Genomic DNA, 26,440 nt, shown 5'->3' on the forward strand with positions numbered 1-26,440 from the left:
GGGGGGTATAGAATATTATAAAGCAGTTAAGAATAAATGAAAAAATAAAGCATGCTCTACAAATTTTTTAAAAATGGACTGTCATCATGTGATTTTTTGAGTATACCACAAAAACATGATGTTGTGTAAAAAAAACTAGTTGCCAAAGACATGTACAATATGATACTACTAATGTAGAATTTAAAACAAGACTTCCGTATGTTTTGTTGTAGATACATGATAAATAGTAAAAGTACAAAAACATACATGGGAATGAAGCACATCATCCTCAGCATGGTGGAAATTTCCTTGGATTTCCAGGGGGTTCATAGAGGCAGATGGGAAAAGAAGAATTTGTAGTTCCACCTAAATTCCACTTTAACACCTACTAGCTATGTGACTTTGGGCAAGATACCTGTCCTTTCTGAGAGTTACTTTCTTCATCTGTAGAACAAATGGGAATGGCAATATTGTAGCTACATGGGTTGTTTTTCCCCCCAGAATTTAGGACTTTTAATTTGTCCCAAAGTTGCTGAAGCAAAATCATGATAAAACATTCCGCTTGCCTTTACAACAGCTACATCGGGTTATTAAAAGGACTAAATAACAGAGATAAAGTACCTAGCAAAGTGCCAGGCACAAAACAGGGCGACAAAATGTTAGTTCCCATCCCTTTTTCTTCCAGATTTAAAATAACAGCTTTACTCTCAAACCTTTAAATAAGGTACAATAAGATAAACTCAAGATCAACTTGCTGGGTTCATAATCATGTGATCATGAATTATCAGTGAGTTACTTTACAAATCATTAAAACTATGCATCAATATCAAAAGATATATAGATCATATACCATGTTCTTGTCCTTAAAATAAAATGGATCAAAATGTTCCCTTACGATCATCAATCTGTTTTAGACAAGAGAACATGGGACAAGAAGGGAAAATAAGAGCCAGTTATGACAGTAACGTCATTCTGAAACAGCGTCCTGCTTCAAGGAGAGTTAAAGTCAACCGAATTGTCTTAACCATATGATAAGATTTCAAGGAATTAAAATCCTTAAAATACATAATGACACAAAGGTAGTTATTGAGGCTCAGGAGTGTTTCTACCTACCTACCATATTATCTTTCTCCTGATCCTGCTTCTTCAGGTAGCTTAATACAGACATTGTGTCTTTCTCCATTTTATACTGCTGTTTCTTTAAGTCCTCATTAGTTTCGGCAAGTCTCCGGGAAACATCACGGTACTCAATCCTAGAGAGTTCTGTGACTTCCAGCCGGGCCTCCCAAAGGGAAGCGTTGGCCTTGGCTCTCTCCACTGCAGATTCATCAATTTTTACTGTCTTCCTACATGGGAAGAGGACATTGATAGCATGTAACTATTCTCTACTATAATAATATTACATCTCTCTATTATCATTTGTTTTGTTTGGTATTGCGTGGCCCATATGAGCAAATATTATTGGATAAATTAGTTAATAAGAAATACCTATTTACTTGGTAAGGGAGTTAATTTAGTAGGTGCTTCTTCCTGGAATAGGGGAGCTTTAAAGCGTAACTCTAAAGGACTGGGAAAACAAAGAGAAAAGGCATGATAAGTCAAATTCATTTCAAAAAGCTTTCACATCTTTTCATTTACTTCTTTGATTAGCTCGTATTTGTACTGTCTTTTCTATTCCTACTCGCTCCATCTTAATCTTTGGCTCGCTCCACTGCAAATGCATTACCTTAGTTCCTCTTCTGCATGATACATTTGTACTGTAACTACAACTTGAAGTCCATATTTCCGTAACCTTCCACCCATCCCAACCCCAGTTTTGTTTTTGTTTTAGGTTGTTTTGGGTTTTGTTTTTGTTTTGTGTTGTTTTTGATAGGCCTTGGACAAAAGATCAAGTCATTAGGGCAAGTATGTTAAATACTTTATCTGCTGGCGCCATAATGCATCAGGGTTTAAGGATTGCTGACAAACAAACCATAATCATTTATACAGAGGTGAAGAGGAAATTTTAAAACAATAATAAAGAATGGCTTCAAAGATTAAAATGATAAAAGGGGAGATTTTTCAAAATATTTAGTGTATGAGCATTAACAAAACACTACCCCTTACATACGATAGGCACTGGATATATATTTAGATAATAACTAAGAAGATTTCACCCATTATTTGAATTCTAAATATTTTCACACATAAGAATGTGTGGACCTTTCTATACTGTCACCCTCCATCCCCACTCCTCAATTCCTGGTTCTTGACCCCTTTCTAGTCCCATGCTCACCTTTTGTTCTCTACAAATTAAGGCCAGCCCCACCCCCAACTGCCCCAGCCTGTTAACAGCTGTTGACCTCCCTTTCCAGCACGATTTAGGCAGTAGTGATAGACTGCCTTGCTACAGTCATCCAATCGCTATCTGAAGTTATCAAGTCTAACCTGCTCAGAGTGGTTGATGCAAGAAATCTGACAGGACTTCTCATGGAAGGACCACTAATACTGGTGGTAGAAACAAAACAGGGTTTGTTTCCATGAGTCATGGAAAATCCCAGGAATAAGAGGTCTGTCACCCTCAATGTTGCTCATTGTTGATACGTGTATTGTAGATGCATGGTCAAAAATAGAAAGCATATGCTAGTGCGTTTCAAGAATGTGATAAGCCCTTGGCACTTTTAAAAAGTGGACTAACTTTTATGCAGTTATGTAAAAGAAAAAACACCATAGAAGAATACTTACATTAATACATGGGGGGAAGCTACAAATAAGTATGTACATTGGTCTATCATTTTATAAAGAAGAAAAAGAATGTCCCAAAATGATAGCAGTGCTTATCTTTAGATGATGGGATTAGAGGGGATTTTTGTTTCCTCCTTTGACTTTGCGTATTTCCTAAACTTTTTGTACTGAACATGTATTGCTCTCTTAAACAACTGACTTCACAAATTTTACAAGTGTGGGGGATTCCCTCATGCTTCCATAGTGTTGTTGGACACCAGGTATGACTAGGAACCACCAGGGTCACCCAACAGGTCTAGTGGCAATAGAGCAGCAACTCTAAACCTGCAAAGGGTTGGTGCTAGAGCAGTATCACTTCAGGGGTTTGAATCAGTTTGGGGAAATCTGAACAATTACCCAATTTGGTCAAACCTTTTAGGATTTCCTTGGAACCAAATGTAATCCTTAACAGGCCCAAAGAACTACTTCAATCATCATTTAGATGTTCAAGATCATCTCAACCACATAGCAGAACTCTCTCAGACTAGAATGAATGAACCCAGAGCACAGTTCTTGTGGAAAAAACATCCAAGTTGAAGCATATACAAGCAGACACCTTAATTTGTTTATTGAGCAAATATTAAGCATCTGCTATGCTCCAGGCTCTCTGCTAGATGCCTATTCTACAGAAGTTTATAGTCTTGAGCAGGGTTTCCCAACCCTGGCACTACAGACATTCAGAGCTAAATAATTCTTTGTTGGGGGTGGGGGTAGGGGGTTGTCCTGTGCATTGGAGGATGTTAAACAGCATCCTTGGTCTCTACTCACTAGACGCCAGTAACACACATCCCCAGATGTGACAACCAAAAATGTCTACAGATATTGCCAAATGTCCCCTGGAAGGTGAAATCGCCCTGGGTTATGAACCACTGGTCTAGAGCAGTGCTGTCTAATAGAACTTTCTGTGAGGATGGAAATGTTCCATATCTGGGCTATCCAATATAGTCATCACTACTCATATGTGCCTAGTGAGCATGTGAAATGTGGCTAGTACAACTGAGGACCTGAATTTTTTATTTTAATTAATTTTAATTTAATTGCCACACATGGCAGGTGACTACCCTATTGGACATCGCTGGTCTAGAGCACCTCCAATATCCCAAGAAATGTTACCCTGACCTTCACTTCTGTGTCAGAACTCTTCCTCCTCGTTCTGTTCTTTGTTCCTTTACTAGTGCCTATTTAATTCAATCCTGTGTTACTTCTATTCTTTGGGAACTTATCTGCCTCCATCATTAATGCATTACACACAGGCAGGTGCTGTGTCTAAATTACTTCAGCGTCCCAAATCTGACACTCTATTGTCTTAGTCGAGGCAATAGGATTTGGCATGCATTTCGGGGAATTTTTGAACAATGGGCACTGTCCTTCTCAGAATCAGGAAGAGTGAGACGTGGGTCGCGATGGGTCCAGGAGGGTCCAGGAGGAAAGGTGACACAGCCAACCCCTGCGTCAGGCGGTCCTCAGACCCGACCCCGGAGGGTAGGCCCAGGAAGAGGGGACACCAGGGTGGCTTCTCCTTACTTCTCGTTGTCTTTGCCTTTGCTCTCGCCTTTCCTTTTGTCCTTTCTCTTCGACGGCATCTTGGCTTCTCCAACGGCCCGGCTGTAGCCGCAGGGTCTCCGGGGCCGCCCGGCCCGGCTCCGTCTCTAAGGAAACCTGCACGCCGAGCTAGTAACGTTCCGCCCGGGCTGTTGCCAGCGCACGGAGAGCGCATGCGCCGTTACGTGGCCCCCGACGCCGCCGCGTGGAGCCTCCGCGGGCGGGGCGCGGAGGGCGGGGCGGAGGTCGCTCCGAGGGCGGCGGGCGGCCGCGCCGGGGCGGCGCTTGCGGTGAGTGTGTGAGCCTTGGAGGCTCCAGAGCCTGCCCCGGAGTCGGACGGGGAGATCGGAGCGGGCTAATCCAGGGCGGCGGTGCGACGTCCTGCCGACCGGGCGTCTCCAGCGGTGCGAGGTCCGGACTTGCTGTCTTACGGATCCGCCCGCCCCGCGGGTTTTGCACTGTTCCTCGTCGGCGAGTCCTCGCGTTTCCTCACGCCTCAGCCTGCGTGGCCGCTGCCGCCTGGCTTTCGCTCCTGCTCCGACTCAGCCTCTCTCGAACCTACCCGGACTCGTTTGGTTTCCTTTTCCCTGTCCTGGCTTCTAACTTGCTCATTCTGTAAGGGATGGCGCACGTAGTGGACTTCCCGGGCCACACATTTTTTGGTGAGGCGATGGAGGACTTTTAGGAGGGCGGTGGTTGGGGTTAGACAGACAGCCTCCGCGGGGCAGTGAGCGCGGGCGACCTGGCGTCCGGGAGCCGGACGAGGAGACTGTGATGCCACCTGGGGTGGGACAGACTACGGGGCTCGAGGCGAGTCCTGGAGTCAGGCCCTGGGCCCCGTTCTGTCCTGTGTGGCCGACGCTGCCCGCGCAGAACGGGCCAGGGATTCCCATTTGCTAATATCTCTGCGTCCGCAGCCCCTTTTACCTGTAAGTTGCATAAAGTTGAAAGTTCTTGCCTTTTGGGGTGTGTGTTTTTTCTTTCCTGAGCACACCTGTGAAGAGGAGTACTCGAAAAAGTATTCTTTTTCAGAGGAGGAGCTCTGCGATTATGCATGCCTTCATTCAGCGCGAGTTAGTGAGTCGTTAAGGCAGGTGGGGAATGCTGGGTGCCAATGCAATAGGAAACTTGTAATTGAAGCTCAGCTGTGCGTCATCCTCCGTTTCAAATTGAATTTAAAATTTCTTTTAAGAACTTCATTGTTCATCCTTCCTCTCGATTTCCCTGGGGGAGATCTTAATCCCTACATCCCTTTCAGAGGTATTTAACCTTCGATGCTCTCTTCCAGCCCCTCTTTTTCACTTACCTAGTTTCTGAATTCTGTGGTTAGAGGGGAAAATTCTGATTTATTAATGAGCCCTGAAAATCTTCTTAGACATACCGTCTTCTGGCATGATCGTGGCTTAATCTATTTCTGGTGCATTTCCCCCTTTTTTGTATGTCACGCTTATGTGGGTCCATGGTGGAATCACCATACATTGAAGGGGTTTCCTCTGATAGGAAATCTATAAAGTTAGGATCAATTTTGTATGTCTAAGGTTCTGAAAATGCACCCTATTGATAACTTGCAGAAAAGAGAGGGTAGGGCATCTTCTGTCACAGGCTATATTTGGAATACATTCTAAAAATTGGTAACTGTATAACATGAAAGTCATTCCAAGACTATTTGTTTATAAACATGACAATTTGACTGTAACAAGATTATTTCTTAATATGAGCATAATACTTTATAGTATGTACTTTATAGTTATTTTATTATACAACATTTTTATTAACTGTAAATTTGGTTTTGTAGTTAGAACTGTTGTGGTATGAATATGGCTAAGAGAAATGCCCAGATTCATAGTGTAGTAGAGGTGGTTCTAGAATCTAGTCGTCGTCGTCTTTTTTTTTTTTTTAAAGATTTTATTGGGGAAGGGGAACAGGACTTTATTGGGGAACGGTATGTACTTCAGGACTTTTTATTTTTTCAAGTCAAGTTGTTGTCCTTTCAGTCTTAGTTGTGGAGGGCGCAGCTCAACTCCAGGTCCTGTTGCTGTTGCTAGTTGCAGGGGGCACAGCCCACCATCCCTTGTGGGAGTCGAACCGGCAACCTTATGGTTCTAGTTGCAGGGGGCACAGCCCACCATCCCTTGTGGGAGTCGAACCGGCAGCCTTATGGTTGAGAGCCCACGGGCCCATGTGGTAATCGAACCGGCAGCCTTCGGAGTTAGGAGCATGGAGCTCTAACCGCCTGAGCCACCGGGCCGGCCCTAGAATCTAGTCTTCTGAACCTCCACATTCTCTACCAAAGAACTGGATGTTATTATTCAGTCATCTGTTAGTAAGAAACATCTGCTGGTACAAATAGTAGAGTAGGAAGTTGCTATTTAGCAATTCATCTGATAGCATTTCTTTCCATAATTCTGGCAGGTAGTTTTACTATGAAATTTCAGGATTATTTTACTGAATAAATTTGTTTCATTGTTTAGAATGCTAATGATTTTAAAACTTGGAATAAGCCACTTAGTATTTTTGTTAACTTGGCTTTGTAATTTTTTTTATTTTTATTTTTTTGCTCAGTTTGAATAGTTCTTGGTCAGCTTCGATACCGTCTGTGGTTGTCTTGGCTGAATCTTCATGCAAACAAGAGCATTATGGTCCTGGTAGATAAGGCGAATATCCGGATGTAAGGTGACATCTGCTAGCTTAAAGCTGTAAATATGCTTCATATGCTCGTGGGGTTTGGTTTTGTTTTGTTTCGGAATTGGATTCTCTGTCTTTGCCAAATGATGTTAATTTTTCTCTTATTTCATTGATTGTAATACCATCAAGTGTGGAGTTGTTAAAAAAAAAAAAAAAGCCAAATAAGAACTTAGGGCTATTTATCAAAATATGTAGTATTTTCTAATTTTTTCTTCCAGTAGTTCCAAAATTGGGTTTGCTCTATAAAGTCTTCTGTGGCTTTATTCTGATTTAGCTTGGAGACCAAGTTTCTACTCATAAATCACTTGATAGCAGGTGCTACTCTATAGCTGGAAGAAATGATAGACGAACAGCTTTTAATTTTGTTTTCACATAGCCTTTGGAATCCTGGATAAATATATTATCATCCAAACTGTATCTAAAAGGACTGATCACTATTTCTGAATATGATGGGGAATTAATTACTTTCATCTTAATTTTTTTATTGCATATTGTGCAAATATAGAATTCTATTAATTTCATCTTGTGATATTATGACTAGTTTACATCCCTGAGTGGTAAGAAATCCTGGAGATCAAGGATTTATTCTTAGCAATTTTTAAATCAGATTTTTAAACATTCACTGTTTTATTTATGTACAAAATGTGTTGCTACAGATAATTGTTACCTATTGGCAATTTATTGCAAAATATCACATTTTTATTAGTTTTCCATCCTGACCAAACCATTACACAGAACTAAAAGTTCTCTAAGAAAATTTATGTACCCAAATTTCAACCCCACTTATCTGCACATTCATTTCATGGATCTGTCAAATGTTCACTTAGGAACTGTTTAGTGAGTACCAACTGTATACCAGGCTTTTTTACAGCTTGAGGGATATGGTGAGGGACAAGACAGGACCCCTACTTTTAAGTGGCTTACAGTCAGGTGTATGCAAGTGTTGACCTGGCCATTGGTCTCTGAGAATACACAACCTCATTGGCACCAGTAACCAGTTAACAGGAAAAGACACTAAACAGTGATGGGTAAAGGGGAGATGGCATGGCTCCTAAGTGCTACAGGAATTTGGAGGCATGGAAGGACTGTCATAGTCAAAGTTTACAGAAGGAGGTGGGCTGAAAGGAAGAGGGAAGGCTTTCTGGGGAGGTAGAACAATGTGAGCAAAATTCAGTGTGTGCCTGAGAGTAGGAGTAATTTAACTAGAGCAGTGGTTCTCGAAGTGTGGTCCACAGACCAATAGCACCAGCATTTCCTGTTAGAAATTCAGGTTCTCAGACCCTGCTTGCTACCTGGATTGGAAATGCGGGCAGTGAGGCCTAGCAATCTGTGTTTTAACAAGCCCTCCAGGTGGCACGCTGAAGTTTGACAACTGCTGCGCCAAAGCAGAGGGTTCTTCTATGGAAGTAGTGGACAAAAAACTTTGGCAGGGTGGCCTCAGAATTCACAGTGAAGGATTTGGAATGTTAGGCAAGGTGTTCCTCTTCTATTCTACAGAGCAGAGTCATCAACTTGTGATTTGAGGGCTGCATTTGGCCCATAAATGTATTCTATTTGGCCTGCCCAGTGTTTTGAGGCTTTGTTTTTTACCTAAATGGAGTCAGTAGTTTTAACTAAGTGGAGTTGGTTGTCACTATTTAAAAACCAGATTCTATGTAGAAATAGGTGCTTTCAACTCACGTTGAAAAACCAGAAGACCTGGCAATACTGGGCCTATGTTTCATCATGCCAGCAATTTGTGGAAACAGCAAGCAGCTGCCCCTTTAGATGATATGTGCTCTCCAGTTTGCCTCAGTACCCACCACTTCCTGTTGTTTTACACACACCTTTACTCACTCACATTTCATGCTTGGCCCCAGTAGGTATTTAGATATTTGAGTGTGTAACTTTCATTGTAGACCGTGGGAAATTAAAGTTTTGAGAAGGAGAGTGATGTGATTTATGTATTCATTAATTCATTCAAAAAATTTGATTAAACATATGCCAGGTTATACAGTGTTTAAAGATGAATGAGTCCCTGCCATGATGTGGGTTACAATCTAGTGGGAAAATGATGAAAACAACATTTTAGGATGATGGTAGTATATGGATTTGAGGATAGAGACATTGGTGACTAGAAGACTGGTTAATAGGCTATGATAGTTCAAGTCTGAAGTTATAAAGGCTGGAATCTAAATTCAGGGGGACTAGGAGGAAAAAAAAGAGAAAGATATTGCAAAGGAAAAGTCACCAGTCCTTGATAACGGATTGGAGTATAGAAGGCATGAAAGGAAAATTCAAAGATGATGAAGATTTTGAGTTAGGAATTAGGAAATTTGTGGTGCCACTAATATTATAGAAACAGGAAATTAGAAAGGGTATCTATTTATTTAACCCTCCCTGTGTGTATGGGGTAGGGATGCCAAGGAAGGCGAACATTTGGAGATGCCAGTTTGAAGTGTCTCATTTTGAGTTCAGTGTTTTTAAAAGGAAAACTTAATGAAATGCTGTCAAGATTGCATGCTTTGGGGTAGATACTCTGTTCATTCTGTCCTAGGATTCCAAGTGAATACCTGGAGAAGTGCTTTTTTCTTTAAAATAAAAACTTTAAAAAAAATTTATTTTTCAATTACAGTTGACGTACAATATTAGTTTTCTGTGTACAACGTAATGATTTGACATTTATATAACTTATAAAGTGATCACCCAATAAGTCTAGTACTCATCTGACACCATACATAGTGATGACAATATTATTGACTATATTCCTTATGCTGTACTTTACATCCCCATGACTATTTTTATAACTGGCAATTTGTACAGCTTAATCCCATCCCCTTTTTCTCCCATCTCCCCCCATCCTACTATCTGGCAACTATCAAAATATTCTCTGTGTGTATGAGTTTGTTTCTGTTTTGTTTGTTTATTTTGTTTTTTAGATTGCATGTAGAAGTGAAAACATTTAGTATTTGTCTTTCTGTTATTTCACTTACCATAATACCCTCTAGGTCCATCTGTGTTGTTTCAAATGGCAAGATTTCTTTCTTTTTGTATATATGTACCATTTCTTTATCCATTCATCTATCGATGGTCACTTAGGTTGCTTCCATATCTTGGCTATTGTAAATAGCGCTGCAGTGAACACTGGGGTGCATATGTGTTTTCGAATTAGTGTTTTGGGTTTCTTCAGATAAATACCCAGAAGTGGAATTGCTAGGTCCTTCTTTGTCTCTTGTTATAAAATCTATTTTATCTGATTCAAGCATTGCTACTCTAGTTTTTTTTTTTCATTTTCATTTGCATGAAATATCTTTTTCTATCCCTTTACTTTCAGTCTGTATGTGTGTCTTTCTATCTGAAGTGATTTTCTTGTAGGCAGCATATGTGTAGGTCTTGTTTTGTTATCCATTCATCCACACTATGTCTTTTGATTAGAGCATTTAATTCATTTACATTTTAAGTAATTATTGATAGGTATATAGTTATTGCCATTTTATTCATATTTTTTGCCTTTTTACTTTTTTCTTCTTAAAGATGTCTGTCTAATAGTCCTTGTAATACTGGTTTGGTGGTGATGAATTCCTTTAGCTTTTTCTTGTCTGGGAAACTCTTTATCTCTTCTTTGATTCTAAATGATAACTTTGATGGTTAGAGTAATCTTGGTAATAGGTCCTTGCTTTTCATCACTGAATATTTCATGCCAGTCCCTTTTGGCTTGCAAAGTTTCTGTTGAGAAATCAGCTGGCAGTCTTATGGGAGCTCCCTTGTAGGTAACTGCTTTTCTCTTGCTGCCTTTAAGATTCTCTCTTTGTCTTTAATCTTTGGCATTTTAATTGTGATGTGCCTTGCTGTGGACCTCTTTGGGTTCATCTTCTGTTGTGAATAATAATACAGTGAACATTGGCATGGAAATAATTTGTTTGAGTCCCTGTTTTCTGTTCTTGTGGATGTGTATCTAGGGCTGGGATTGGTTTGGTCCCTTTTAACCACATACTCATACATGTAATAGTAAGTGGCTATTCTTGATCACTAGGAACACATAACTGGTATTTGAGTTCTTCACAGCCAAAAAATACCCTCACAGTGCATAATATAGGTTTTATGCACTTTGTTTATGGATTAGCTCTTTAATCACTGCCCCCTCATATGTTTACATACATGTATTTACACAAAAATATACACTAGCTTTTAGAGGGAATATGACTTGCCCCTGTTTGCTGTTGCTGATTTATAAACAAGTGATTTTATAAGAGTGACTGCAGTTGTAGTTTGAATGAGAACAAAGTATAGAATAGGAGAAAGAGCCCAAGAGTACTAGACTGTAAGTCAGGAGATGAGCTTAGTGATCTGGTTTCCAAAGCCTGAACAGATTAAAAACAAATGTGAAAAGTGATAACTATATCAAAAATCGGCAGACTGACCAGAGAGAAAAGAGAGAATTTTGCTCTTGTGAGTCTCCATGTCCATCTACAGGTTGAAAAAGTGACATTAGTTGAAGGAAACAGGGAAAGTCCAGAAGGGAAAGGAAAAAATGTTAAAGTAGCTGATATAAAGTAATACCCCACTTATTCATAGGTCAGATTTCTGCAAATTCTGCTTTCTTATTCCAAGCTGAGAGTTCACAATCAATGGAAAAGCATCTACAAGCCACTAAAAGAGCTGTCACAAGGTTCACAACCCTTATTCTGTTGGAGAGGTCCTCACTGCATAAGTTGACATAAGAGTCTAATAAATATGGCTCCGATTCACTACCCAAAGGTTTTTAAAATTTAGATGGTGGCAGCTTATTGAAGGAGTCAGGCACATCACAGCACTGATCAGTGAGAACAGATAGCATGGTGTCAAGACCAGCTCAGAAAGCGTAGTAATAGGACGGTTTAGTGGCAGAATGGCAAACAGTCCTACCGACTAGTAGCCCTTGGAAGCATCCCAAGTTTACAGAAAAATGTAACTGATGATCATAATCATGACCCTAAATCATAAGTAAAATGTCACATTAGAAACATTTTTACCATTGTTAAAATAAGTGTTATGGTATTTACAGGAGGAGCATCTTAAAGACATCTGAGGAAATGTACTTATGTGGAAACATTCCTTGCTTTATACATGAGGTATCATTGTAATATTTCAGTCTTTCTCATATTTTTCATTTTCAATTTCACATGTTTGAAGCAGTAGCTATTTTTTGGTTGATAACAAGAAAAGGAAAACATGTTTTCACTTGTTCCCACAAACTCCAATATAAACAGTGACATATGGCACTGATCCTTATAATTACTCTTCTGCAATAGGTACCTCCCACAATGGATATGGGTTTGGAGGCGAAGATCATTTATTACCTTGGGTTTTTATTGTATTTGCTCATTGGGGCACTATTAATCCCTTCCTGATTGACAGTATTTTCTTAATCTAAAGGACTTTCACTCTTAAGGAAAGGCTTTGTGGCTGGTGAAGAAGAGAGGCAGCAGCAGCAACAGCTTCCATGCAGTGATTCTTGTAGCTAAGTCAAGCCTAAAACAATGCAAAATGAAGTCAAGCACTGCCTGATCTCGTTTTAACATAACACCCAAATGGTTTCATTGTACAGAACGGACCTTTTTCACACTTGTCTAATGACGTTTTGATTGAAATGTAATAAAGTACAGAAATAAGTGACCCGTTTATAGGAAAGAATTTTACGTTTGTTGGTAACTACCAATGCATCAATTCTAATTCCTTTATTGGGAGTTAGAATATTTGATCTTAGGGTTGTAGGGACCTTAAAAGATACGAATGAGCCTTCTGATCTGTGAGTCTTTGGGCACTGGGGTCAGATGTGGATTGAACCCTGGGGTAAGAATCCTCCCCTCCCCACCAGCGTGAGATGGTTCATGTTATTGGGAAATTCTTCCTGTTCAGTCTCTTCCCCTTGTAGTTTCCATGCACACAGGTCTTATTACAGCTGCTTGGCAATGATCTAATGAAAGCTGATTTTTAAATAAACCTCTTATTTAGTTGATATTTGAAAAATGTTTGTTATAAAATTTTTCAGTGGTTTTCAAATCTGTGCCCGTTGTCAGTCTCTTTCCACCAAATACCGCGTTTCCCCGAAAATAAGACCTGGCCGAACCATTAGCTCTAATGTGTCTTTTGGAGCAAAAATTAATATAAGCCCTGGTCTTATATAATATAATATAATTATAATTATAATACTGGGTGTTATATAATGTAAGACCGGGTATAATATATACCAGGCCTTGTATTAATTTTTGCTCCAAAAGACGCATTAGAACTGATGGTCCAGCTAGGTCTTATTTTCGGGGAAACACGGTATCTCTTCAGTACCTATGTATTAATGCTACCATTGTATGATTAGAAACTTTTTTCTGTATGTAGCTTGAAGGAAGTTGCTATTCTGTTAATGTAAATATTTCTACTCTATATCTTCCTTAATTTAGTGTTTAGTATTCACTGTTAGGTTTATTATTAGGTTATTAACAGATGTCTATAATTTTAAATATAATGACTCATTTATTGCTACTCTTTCCTAAATATCTGACTTTTATTTGAAGTATTTAAATTCATTTTCACCCTTAGGAACAAAGAGGACATTGTATGAGTTGTAGTTTTTCTGATTTTAATTCTTTTAAGTAAAATAATGGGGCTGTAACAGAAAAATTCAAAAGCTTCAAGTAGTGGGACATATTTTCAGAGAAGTTAAAAGTCCATATTGCTTTTAATTTTTCAGAGTTAATATCTTTGGAATAACATGTACTTCCTAAAACAAGAAGTGGGTAAGCTGTGCTTATAGAAATATATATATATATATATATATATATATATATATATATATATACACACACACACACACACACACTGGGGAAAAAAAGCTGAACACAAAATATTATGCAAATACTGTATAGGATTTGCAGGGGCCAGCCTCCAAGATGGCCCCCAGTGATTCTCACCTCCTAATATTCATGCCCTTGTGTAGTTCCCTCACACATTTCTTCAGGGTTGGTCTGTATGACCAGTGGAATATGGGGAAAGTGATAGATATGGGCCAAGTCACAGAAAACTTCGCTGCTTCTGCCTTGTTCTCTCTTGGATTGCCCACCCTGGAGGAAGCCAGCCACCACGTTGTGAATACATTCAGGGCCTGTGGAGAGTCCACATGAGAAGCAGCTGAGGCTTCCTTCCAGTATCCAGCCATCAGCTTGCCAACTATTGAGTGAGCTGTCTTGGAGGTGGGTCGTCAGCCTCAGTCAAGCCTTCAGATGACTGCAGCCCCAGCCTATATCTTGACTACAGTATCATAAGAGACCCTAAGCCAGAAATGTCCAATTAAGCCACTCTCAAATCCCTGAACTACAGAAACTGTGAGATGATGTTTATTGTTTTAAGCAACTAAGTTTTGGGGTTATTTGTTACATGCAGTAATAGATAACTAATGTACAGCATCCTAAAATATTTATTGGTTTAATAAATAGAAAAGAATTTGGACAATATAAACAATGTTTAGTATCCTTTAGAAAGTTAATCACAATTTTAACTATTTGAAAGTGGTTAAAGAAATTCCATTTAGCTGTAGAACTAGCAGACTCAGAAAAATAAAATTATAGTTTTTCCTAAAACAATATGACTAGAGTAGGTATTCATTAATTATATTCGCTCTTAAAAATCTATTTAACTATTTATGAAAGTATTATTTCTCCCTTTTTTATGTCACTTACAGTTTATTCCTATTGTCAGTTTCTGTTCAGCAGCTTCTTGGACACTCTTCTAGCTGCTTGGGCCACATCAGTAAACAAAGGACTCTTGCTCTCAAAGAGCTTATATTCTATCAGAGAACACAGACAATAAGCAGAATAAATAAGCTCTCTAGAATGTCAGTATGTGGTAAGTGGTGTGGAAAGAAGAAAAAGCAGATCAGAGTAAAGGTGGAGGCAGGGGGCGCATGAGGAAGGGAGGTTTTTGAAGGAGTTGCAGGACTTTATCAAGTGGATGTATGGAAAAGAGTGTTCCAGATAAAAGCCCTAAGGTAGGAGCATGTGTGACATTCAAGTACAGAGGTCAGTGTGGGGAGAGTGAGTAAGGTGAAGACTATCAGTAGATGAGGGGTAACCGGGAGGAAGGCAGAGCAGGTGGATCCATGAAGGCTGTTGTTGGGACCTTGCTATGAGGGAAATGAGAAGCCATTGCTGGATTTTGCAGAGGAGAGAGAGAGACATGCTCTGACATTTTTAAAGGATGACTTTGACTGTTTGTTAAAAATAGATTCTACAGGAGTGAGGCTAAAAGCAGAGGTCTGTTAGGACAACATTAGAGTGAATCACATGAGAGATGATGGCGGCTCGGGCCAAGGTGGTAGCCATGGAAATGGCCAGAAACGGTTGGATTCTGTAAATGTAACGAAGGTAGAACCAGCAGGAAACAGACCAAACTACTGTAAGACTTGCACATTCTGATGCCAATAGGACTTTCCAGCTTCCTCTCTGACCGTTTTTCTGCCCTACACTCTCTTCCCCACCCCCATATCTGTCTTTTGCTAGAGCCATACTGGATGACCCTTCCCGGGTGACCTAGTGGGTAAAACTGGGCTCTGGAATTAAACAATCTGAGTTTGATTTCTGGTTTTTTTCACTTACTACTGCAAGGTCTTAAATTAGTTTCTTAAGTGTCAGTTTTCTCATTATTGATTGGGGATGTTAATAATAGAACCTACTTCATAGAGTGATATTGTGAGATTAAATGAGATAATCTATGTAAAATACTTAACATAGTGCTTGGCAAGTATTAAGGTCTCAATAAATGTTAGCTGCTATTATTATCTAAGATTGTGTTCCTTTGTTTGGCCACAGTCTTTCCTCTATATTAAATGCTAACCCTTCTCTTCTATATCTTCCTCTGCTATGGTCCTCTACTTTTTTTATTTATTATTTTTGCTTCGTTTCTCAAATCCATATGACAAAAACTCATGAGGAAATTTTAAAATGAAATCAAATTATCCGTAATTTTCCTACTGTCTATTTTCATCTTTTTATAGTCCCTCTGGTTTTTGTCCACATGTCTAATATTTATGCAGTGACTTCTATTCATTTTTCATGTCCAGTTCAAGTGTCATCTCATGATGCCTTTCCTAATCCTCTGGGTAGATTTAGTCCTGTGCTTTGGGCTCCTTTAGCATTTTTCTGATTAACTTAAAAAGGTTTGGTTGTTTGTATATACATGTCACCTCAGCCAAAGTCAATATCTTGCATAAAAAGGTTTATTCACCTTTAATTCTCTGGCACCTATTACTTAGTAGTCATCTGTAAACATTTGCAGAATTAGACAATTGTGTGGATTATCGGGCTCTCTACCCCAGTCCTTCTTACGTGCAACTGCTAGATTCATATTTGTGATACTCCCTTGCTCAAAATCTTCAGTGGCTTCCATCATCTGCAGAGTAAAGTCTAAGCTCCTTAGCTGAGTATTTGGTGCTCTACTGTCTGACTTCAATTTGCCTTTCCAACTTTATTTTATACTATAGTTAGTGATCTGCTCACTACTCCCCAGAGCGCCCCCCCAATCCCTTTTTCTACATCAGTGTCTTGATTCACTTGTTTATTTTTCCTGAAAAGCTTTCCTCTTCTGTCCTAATTCCTTTGTCAGGACCCTCCTCAAATGCCACCTCTTTCACAAAGCCTTCTCTTATCATCCCAGCTGGTAGTCTCTCCCTGCTTTGAAGTTTGGGAGCATGGTAACTGCTACTTGTCACATTTTAACTTTACAGAGGTAATTGACATGTATTTTTTTCCTGTTTACTCCAGCCTCTTAAAGGGTGGGTCTAAGATGATTCATCTTTGCATACTATACTTGTTAAGTAGCATTGGGCTACTTAATAAATCCTGGAATGGCTAAATGAATGGATTAATATGTGAGTAAATAGGCTTCCTGGAATAGCACTGCTATCCATGGGCTGGTTTGGAGGGTAATGGGGATTTGAGGATATGATACATACCCTTAGTAAGACACTGGGAAAGGGGGTACACCCCGCCCCAGTGCTTCTGCAAATATCTTCAGCCCAATTATACCAAGTCCATTCAGGACGCATTTATTGATGTCTGACATGTTCCAGGCTCAGCACTTGGCACCCTCACCTTAGACGCCCCTCAGATAGATAGCAAGGTGTTCCGGGACTCTGGCCCTTGGTATTGGGAATGTAGGTCCCAAGTTACATCCCCAAATGAGGAATTGCTCATTGTGCTGAAATCTCCCAGATTTAGGTCTACCTTGGTTTTGCTTTGCTTAGATAATTTAGGCTCTGGGTGGCTTGACTAATCCATTCCCATAGTTTAGTTTATAGTTTAACATTTTCATTCTAGTTACATTTTAAACTTGCTTTGTATTTAATTTTTAACTTTGTTAAAGCCAGCGTTGATGTGGAACTCAAAAGAATTTGCAGTGGGTGCTTTTACATTTCACTGTTTTCAGACTTTGATGGAATTTTCTAGTCACCTATCCCATTCTGTTACTTTCTACTGTTGGGAAATATTGTGTCATTTTTACTCAAGTCAGTCAATATTGATTTTATTTAGGGACAAAATAGAAAGACATAAATAACAGTGTCACCGCGGAACTATACATACAAGAAAAACAAGTCCATTCATTTTGAAATCTGTTTCAATGCCTCAAGAACCATCCTTTATAACACCTGCCCTCTTTATTCTGTTACACCTTTATATTCCAGCCATACTGAACTCTTAATACTTGAATGTCTCAGAATTCTCTTTGTGTCAGTTTACCAGGTTAATTTCTACCTCTGCTTCAGGACCCAGCTTAGGCCTCTCATCCCTGAAGCTTACCACTGCTTTCCCACCTCCCTCCTTCCCCTTCTAAGATAAGTTACTTGCCCTTTATATCCATTTCTGTCACACCCTGTACCTATTTCTGTCAGAGAACTTACCACAGTACATTATAGGTGTTGGTTTACTTGTCTGTTTCTTCTAGTAAGCTGGTCTCCCCAAGAAATGGGCCTGTATCTGATTCCTCTTTTGTATCTAGAAATTAGCACGGTATCCATTATATATTAGACACTCATTAAATGTTTATTAATTAGACAATTCAATGCCCAGCTTTCTAAAGTCATTTCAAGGATAAAAGCTATCAAGGAATATTATTACTTCTCCACTATGGGGCTAATGTTATAAAAACATGAATTACTAGGGAATTAATAACATTATACAGTTACATATTTGTAATTATAAACATAACATTATTAAGTAATGTAAAACATTAATTAGTAGGTAATTAATCTCCTGTATAAAAGCAACACAGAGTTCACTTCTTACGCAACTTCTGCCCTATACACAGAAGTTGGCACTTAACTATCATAAAAGTAGGTGAACCAGACAAGCGTGTATGCAGAAAAAAGGTGGATAAGGGAGTGAAGGATAAAGAAGGGAATGAGTTAGCAAAATGCCTCATAGGTGCAGACTAGCACAAAGGTGAATGTGATTCATGAAGCTAGCTTAATTCAGAAGAGCTGAAATAGGAGCAAAGAGCAAAAGGCAACCACCAGTGAAAGCCAGGAATCACAGGGAACGGGCAGACGAGCAGGTGAGCACTCAGCCGGGCCCGGGGCCTCTGGGATGTGGTCTCGCAGGCTCTGGGTGACAGGAAGAAGGGAATCCAGAATGTGAAGCTCTGGGGAGGCTGAGAGAGAGTTAGTGTTTACGACAGAGACAAAGATACACTGAAAAAGACCTTAGAAGATGGGCATAGTGACAAACACTGGCTGGCACCAAAATCTCAAAGAAAAGTGAAGATAGGGCTTTGTTGGGGGTGAAAGGGAGATAGAAAGCAAGAGATAATTGAGAAGACCAATTCTGAAAGTAGTAGATTAAAACATACTGATGTATAATCTCCAATCTGTAGAAAGTAAATCTGACTACATTATTTTGAGTAACATATAAAACTTTTTATATAATTGACACATTTGGAGAAACAGTCCTTCCTTGGAAGTTTGGAATCTTGATCTTCCAACGGGTAGGTAATTAATCTCCTTTTGGAAAGAAGTCAGCTATTGTATTCTTGTTAAATGGGTGAGATCCAGTCCCTGAGCTATAGGATTACTGTTCATCCTTTCAGAGTATTTATTCAACACCTACTATGTGCTTGCACTGTTCCAGCACCAGGAGCACATTAGTGAACAGTACAGACAAAAATTCCTGCCTTGTATAGGTCACCTGGAGGGTGGGGGGAAGGTCGGGGAGCCAGGAGTATGACAATGAAAAGTAGTCGATTCTATAGTGTGTCAGAAAGTGAGAAGTGCTATGGAGAAATATACAGGGAAGGAAGGTAGGAGACGTGTATGTGACCAGGTGGGTTGCAATTTTAAATAGAGCGAACAAGGAAGTCTCACAGAGAACAGTGACATTTGAGCAAATACTAACAGTGAAGGAGCAAGCTGTGCGGGCTGGTGTCACGTTACTAGGGCTCTATTCTATATACTCTGAATTGTAAGCCTTTAATACTATTCTTAAAGAAAAATGAGATTGGGAGTGGTGTTCGAAGGTGGGAGTAGAGAACAGAAGGAGCATTTTATGTCTTCATTCTTTGCTTTCTTTAAAATCTGTTTAGTTTTACACTGAACACATGGTATGACTCTGCAGTTTTCCCTCCATGAAAACAGATACCTAGTATGCATTTTTCCTCATTGGAATCTCTTTTGGAAGAAAAACAAGTGTTTGTTTAATGGAAATAGAGGCTGGAGAGGTTTATCAGAAACCGTGATAATAGAGAAAGTCTGAGTGAGCCCCGAAGAAGCTGCTGTGGCATCAGGAAGGCTGGGGACTGACACTTCCTGAGGGAGAAAAGGGACCCGGTGTTGAATGTGCTTCAAGCTCTGGATAGGCAAGAATCTGTTAATACTCAGAGAATCTGAAAGGTGGCTTCTTTCAGTTATTTAGATTGATCTGCGTGACTAACTGTTTGCTGTAAAATAAGAATCAGCCAAAGGGAGTGATTTAAATGTGAGTATGAACCTGGCCAGGCAGCTGCCCTGTTTCAGTGGTTGATTTCCTGGGATGAAGTTTCCTTTGTGTGAGATTCTAAATATTTTCCTTTCCTAGCCAATAGCTCTCATTCTTCAAGATAGAAAGAAGTTGAGCCTTGAATACTGTTCAAACTAATAATTTTAACTCTGCCTTTGTAGCCACACTGAGCTACTCTATAGTTATTTTAAATAGTTTTAAATTCCAAATGCAATTAACTTTAATTTAGTATGTAGTATGTCACCTGTGAGGAGGAACACATTTTAATAAAAAGAAACCCTCGGAGATCAACAAACTTGAGAATGATTGAGAATCCTCAGTGTACTCCAAATATACTGAGTGTTCTGATAGAGATAACAAGACTTATCTCTACCAGAGATAGTAAGATAAGTGGGGGACTTTGGAATTAAATCTTGTTTAGCCAGTAACTATGACAAGGTGAAGTCCAGAGATGAAAGTTGGACAAAACTATTTTAAGCAAAGGGACAATTAAGGAAGATTTAAATGTTAGAGGATAGGTATGGCATTCTTCTTTAATACAGGGAGAAAATATAGCCTACCCTGGAGACATTTTTCATGTGACCTTATTGTAGGTTTTCAGCATCATTTGTATCCAACCTCCCATAATAAACAAATTCAAAACAAATAATGCTAAGCACTAATGCTAAGTTTTACGTCTTTGCTTAAGGACACATGAAGAAATAGAGGCAGTAAGTTGCCATAAGGGAGACACTTTGGAATCGGGGGAAACAGAAAGGTTGGCAAGAGTGAAGACTGACTTCTGATCAGCGTCTTGTCACTGACCTGCTTTATGACTTTCAGCAAGTCATTGAACCTCTGTCTCTTAATTTGCCCATCTGCCCTAGGTTTTTATGGGGATAACATGGCCTGAAACCTGTGAAGGATGTTTTAAAAACCACAATGGTCTATTTAAGTGTTTTGAAGTTACACTGATTTCCTTAAAATGGGGTTGTACTCGTACGTGCCATTGGCAGTACTGTTGGTCACAGGTGGCAGTCTGGTGGCCTGAGTTTTTGAGGGCTGTGAACACTGCAGTGCTAGGGACTTTGTAACTTCTTTGGAACTTTATAACTTTAGGTCAGAAATGGAAGCTTCTTATTCTATAAAAAGAAGAACGAGAGGGAAAGGGGGGCGGGGAGGCTTAGTAGATGAAGACCAAATTGTCGAAATGGAAGGAAGAAAGTTAAACTCAACAATAGGAGCAGGGTGGCAGAGAGAGCCTTTGAGTATGTGAGACACACACTACAATTAAAAGTAGAGCATGGGAAAATATATTTTAAATCCCAACTTCCTTCTGCAACCAGATAGCCTTCAGAGGAGGTGCTAAGAGTCTGTGTCACCCAGGTCTAGCTCATTGTGCTGGTTATTAGAGAAGGAGCACCTTGAAGCAAGGTGTGGGGTTTCTGTAATGGGTGTTTCTTCCTTGGCAGGTGTAAACAAAAAGGCCAGTTGGTCTAACCTTGTGCGTCTTTGTCCTGTAAGCCACTTCAGGTGTTTGAGCAGCTGTGCTTGCAACAAAAGCCGACTCACCACATCTTGGGAAGAGAATGGCCACTTCCTGGGGGGCAGCCTTTCTCGTGCTGGTGGCATCCTGTGTGTGCAGCACTGTCTTCCACAGAGATCAGCAGACTTGGTTTGAGGGGGTCTTCCTGTCGTCCATGTGCCCCGTCAACGCCAGTGCCAGCACGTTGTACGGGATTATGTTTGATGCCGGGAGCACTGGAACACGGATTCATGTTTACACCTTTGTGCAGAAGATACCAGGTCAGTGCCAGTGGTGCCCTCGCCAGAGTCAACAAATCCACCCTCTAGCATCTCCTCTCAGAAACGTGCTGAGAGTGTGTGCTGTGAATTACAAAATCTCAACGGCTACTGAATGTCTTTCTTCAGAGAACATACCAAACTATACTGGAACACATATGGTTTAATTCAGTGTGAAATTAAGAGAGATCTGGGCTGTAGTTTGAAACCGATGTGTCCAAGAGTATTTTGTCTTTCCTTTTCTCTAAAGATGGTTGATACTCCAGGGTCCAGAATAGTGAGACTGTTGGGAGTAGTCTTGAGAGAAGGAGCACTGCCATCCTCGAAGGGGATGAGGAGACCCTGAAGAGTGACCTTTTCTGAATTTCCAGTGTCCTACCTTCAGGTTACATATAGAGCTAGGGAAAGGAGTAGGAACTAGGTGTCCACCAGAGAAACGACAGAGGGACTCTCAAAGGTTGCCTGTCATCCTCTGTTCCCTCCCAGCGCTCTTGCAAGCCGTACCTCACAGGTGGGATTACCTGGACTAGTGCAGGTTAATCTAGTAGCTCATATGGTACAGAACCCAGTGTCAGAAGCAGCCTAGCCTGGTAATCAGTTCTCTCTCTTCTGTTTTATTCCATGGACAAAATAGGACAGCTGCCAGTTCTGGAAGGGGAAATTTTTGATTCTGTGAAGCCAGGACTTTCTGCATTTGTAGATCAACCGAAGCAGGTGAGTTTTTTTAAATTAGATATTTAGGTTCTCAGTGCTTTGACACCATTACCACACTGCTGGTATTAAATATCTCAGTGCTGTTCACTACTGATTCTGAGGTCCTGCATGAGATCAGTTTTCTGTCTTCCACTAATCTCCTGTATTAACAGTAATTGTATACCCGGAGCCCACTAGGGCTTTGGTGGAAGGAGGCTAGAATGGACTGTGACCATTGAGGGTGACCCATCTTTTAGGAGATTGCTCCCTTTGTATTTACTGTTGAAGAGTTTGAGTTGAAGCCGTCAGCTGCACTGATTAATGCAGATGCAGAAGATGGACATGAAGTCCTATAGGGTATGAGGTGTAAACATGACAACTGAGGGAATGTAGACCCAGTAAACTCCATTTCGGAGTGCCTGGATATAGGACAGAACCATGCCTGTGCACTAGAAATTAGGCAAGTACCCATGATAGCAAAAATCTTTGGTAGTAGAGGGTGAGTGGAGAGGTTTTTGTCACTGTATTTCACACTTGAGTTCCCACAGCTTGTAACACCCAGGGTGTCAGAGGCCACACTGAAATAAAATAGAATAAGGCAGAATGTTGAACTATGGTAGCAGACTTAACAGTATTGTGCAGTGTCACAAGCATAATCATTAACCAGGGGAGAACCTGATGTGAAAAATGGCTTGAACTTGAACTGAGAAGATGTTTATTTTCTCAGCTCACTGTTATGAAATGGCAAATGTGCTAGAAAACTAAAAGCTTTTGAAAGCAACTATATTATGAGAAACTGACTTGACATTCAGAGAAGATTGTGTTGTGGTTGCTATTATGATGATTAAGAGGCAGCATGTTTTCAGAATAGATGTTTACTCAGGGAAACAGTGGATTTAAAATAGTGGTTTTGAATTTGTCATAAATTGAGCACCTATGGTGTACCACGCATGTTGGTGCTGGTGACACAAAAATGAACCTGACTGTCTGTCCTTATGGAAATCATAAAAAGGGCAGCATAGTAACAGCCGTGTTTGTGCGGCACCTACACATAGTCTGCCTCATCTAATGCACACGACAGTTTTGCGGTGGTATGAGGCATATCTCCCATCTCACAGCTGAGGAAGCCACGCCCAGGAAGCCCCTATGTTAGGCCACAGGACCAGCAAGCGAGTCTTCCAGCTCCAAATCCTGAGTTCCCTTTATGATACTCAACTTTCTGGTCTGAAGCTAATTTATGTGAGACAAAATAACAATCCGTTAAAATGACCACACTGTAAAAGAATCATTTTTATTATGACTTACCCGAAATGAAGTGGATTCTCCTTCCAAGAAGCCTGCTTCTCTAGGTTTCTGCTCCTGTGGAGCAGAGGTAGCGCCCGGCCCCCACCTCACTCCTGTCACTCCCTGGAGCATGAGGGACCACAAGGGCCACCATATGGACTGTTCACTGGCTGAGTGGCTCATCCCTTTTTGAAGGGTGCTGAGACTGTTCGAGGACTCTTAGAGGTGGCCAAAGATTCAATCCCCCGAAGTCACTGGAAAAGGACCCCCGTGGTCTTGAAGGCCACAGCAGGACTGCGCTTACTGCCGGAAGAGAAAGCCCAGGCTCTGCTCCTTGAGGTGAGTTTTGGAAATCATCTGCATCTGGGATAATTCTTTTTCCCTATGTTAATGGTTTTTTATGGGTATAAAGCCCTTTAGAGTGTCACTGTTAACTTTAGTGTTTCACCATCACTACACTGTGGTGACTCTGGGCTCTTTTAAAGCTAGTTATTTACATTTTTAAATGTTACTCTTGAAATTATAGAGTTTTTCTTAAAAAGTTTAAAGTTCTGCCTGTCCATGATATTCTTAATTCTCTTAACTTGTTACAGCTGAATCATCAAAATGGTTTTTAATCAAGTTTAATGAGGAATAACTTATGTACAATTAAATGTATGTATTTGAAATGTACAGTTAAATAAGTGTTGGCAAATACAGACATTTCCTTGTGACCCTTCACAGTCAGTTTCCCCCTCCTGGGAAACCAGGCAACCAACTCATCTGCTCTGTGTCTTTATAGATTAGTTTTGCTTGTTCTTACATTTCATATTAATGGAATAATATAGTTTATATACTCTTTTTTATGTGTCTGACATTTTTCTTTCAGCATAAAGTTTTTTTGAGAACAATCATAGAATTGTAAAGGTGAAGATTTTTAAAGATAATCTATTTCAACTCTCAGATCAAAACTAAGTACAGAAATCTTTTAAAAATTCAGTATTTTTAACATTGTACATTTTTATTATGCAAAAATCAGGTATGTTAATAAGATTATTAAGATGAAATATTGTGAAGAATATAGGTAGAATCCCATTATAACAAAAAATCATAGCAAAAAGGACTCTGTATTACAGGTATGCTAAGTCAGTTTTCTACATCCATTCTCTTTTGACTGTCCGCACAGAGATCTTAAATCTGTTGTCCAAGGACAAACTGCCTGGAATGTCTGCATGAGAACCTGAATTCCTATTCCTCATTCATTCATTCACTCGTTTATTCTTTATGTGAGTGCTTTACTGTGTACTGGGCACTGGTGAAGTTCCTGGGGATATAGAGCAGGGAACAAAAATGACACTGTCCCTGTCCTCATGGAGCTAACATTCTAATTGCAAAGACAAGATAACTAAACAAGTCAATACAAAGTATGTCAGGTACTTTAGAAGCTACGGAGAAAATCTCAAGCAGGATAAGGCAGATGGGGAATGCCAGTGGTCGTGTGGGGATATGCTACTGTAAATGCTGTTGTCAGGGAAGACCTCATTGATAAGATGCATTTGAGTAGAGAACTGAAGGGAATGAACAAACATGCTATGCAAGACGTTGTGAGTAGAATATTCCAGGCTAAAGAAACAGCAAGTGCAAAGGAAGCAGGAATGTGCTTGGTATGTTCAGGGAACAGCATCAAGGTTAGCGTGCCTGGAGGAGAGTGAGTTGATGGAAGGAAAGTAGGAAATGAAGTCAGGTGTGAGGGGTTTATCATGTGAGACCTCAAAGGCCAGTGTAAGGACTTTGGCTTTTTCTCTTAAGAAGGAAGCCACTGGAGTGTTTTGACCGAAGGAGAAACACGATCTGATGTCTGTTTTTAAGGCACCACTCTGGCTGCTCTGTTGAGAATAAATTGTGGGGAGAGGGGAGAGGTGGAGAGGGCAAGAACAGAAACTCTCTTTCTATGTTTATTCCTGTTTGCTTATCTAGCTTACAAGCTTGTTTGTAGATCACTTAACTGGCTTTTCCTGGTTGAAACAGGGTCCAGAGGTCACTGCCTGGAATGTTGTGTCCCATCAGAAATGAGAACAGCCAACAGACTAGAATTCTTCCTATTCCTATTTGGAAACACTCCTCTCCCCTCCACACTCAATGATAATCGTATAACATAAAAATAAGACATAACACCCATTCATTGACCTTTATTTATGGAGTGTCAAGAGCATTTGTGCGAGATCTTCATTTTCATCTTCTGAAATAGGAGAAATCTGGATCTGGGTCTCTCTAGACTCTTTTGAGGCCCCAGCCATGTGCCAGGATTTGACAGGGGCTGACAGCAGAGTACCTCAGCCTGTGGACGTGAACTCCTTTACCAGGAAGGACAAAGTCTGTAAAATTTGATAAGAGAGAAGCAGAAACTTTCCTGCAGTCTCAGGAGCCACCGAGGCCCAACTCTTCTCTACTATCCAAGTTTATCTGCGCATCTAAAAAATGGAGTGGGAAAGGGTCCTCCTAGCTTCCAGTATATGTCCAGGTAGAAGTAATCAGGTGTACTAAAAAATTACAGGACCCTGAGCTGGCAGGGTCAAATGTGTGTCCTTTCTTAGGTCCAATTTACCTATAAATGTAGATGGTTTAATTGCGGTTTATTTTAAAGTCAGGGGAATCTCTGTGTTTTGCTTTTACAAGAAACCAATAATGGCTTGCCTGTAGTTTCTTAGGGAAAAGAAATGAATTTTGCTAAAATTTTA

General features: G+C 40.1%; 2 protein-coding genes across 8 annotated transcripts in view; one reads left to right on the forward strand and one right to left on the reverse strand.

Annotated features, from left to right (window-relative positions):
• BBOF1 (basal body orientation factor 1) overlaps positions 1-4,451 on the reverse strand; it is a 32,006-nt gene extending 27,555 nt beyond the window's left edge. For all 4 annotated transcript variants that reach the window (XM_019733397.2, XM_074327221.1, XM_074327220.1 and 1 more), the window contains exons 1-2: positions 4,267-4,451; positions 1,097-1,325 (exon numbers count right to left, since the gene is read on the reverse strand). In XM_019733397.2, coding sequence (XP_019588956.2) covers positions 1,097-1,325; positions 4,267-4,325 — 288 coding nt within the window. In that variant the 5' untranslated portion in view covers positions 4,326-4,451. The remainder of the gene's footprint in view (positions 1-1,096; positions 1,326-4,266) is intronic.
• Positions 4,452-4,532: 81 nt separating this feature from the next.
• ENTPD5 (ectonucleoside triphosphate diphosphohydrolase 5 (inactive)) overlaps positions 4,533-26,440 on the forward strand; it is a 34,294-nt gene continuing 12,386 nt past the window's right edge. The window contains exons 1-5 of one of the 4 annotated variants that reach the window (XM_074327226.1): positions 18,394-18,528; positions 19,873-19,943; positions 21,468-21,749; positions 22,381-22,460; positions 23,919-24,062. In XM_074327226.1, the coding sequence (XP_074183327.1) occupies positions 21,533-21,749; positions 22,381-22,460; positions 23,919-24,062 (441 nt within the window). In that variant the 5' untranslated portion in view covers positions 18,394-18,528; positions 19,873-19,943; positions 21,468-21,532. Of the gene's footprint in view, positions 4,947-18,389; positions 18,529-19,872; positions 19,944-21,467; positions 21,750-22,380; positions 22,461-23,918; positions 24,063-26,440 lie in introns of those variants that run through there. The other 3 variants (XM_019733402.2, XM_074327227.1, XM_019733401.2) reach the window with 3 other exon arrangements.

This window comes from Rhinolophus sinicus, linkage group LG03, assembly GCF_036562045.2.
Source record: "Rhinolophus sinicus isolate RSC01 linkage group LG03, ASM3656204v1, whole genome shotgun sequence".
Classification (NCBI taxonomy): Eukaryota; Metazoa; Chordata; class Mammalia; order Chiroptera; family Rhinolophidae; genus Rhinolophus; species Rhinolophus sinicus.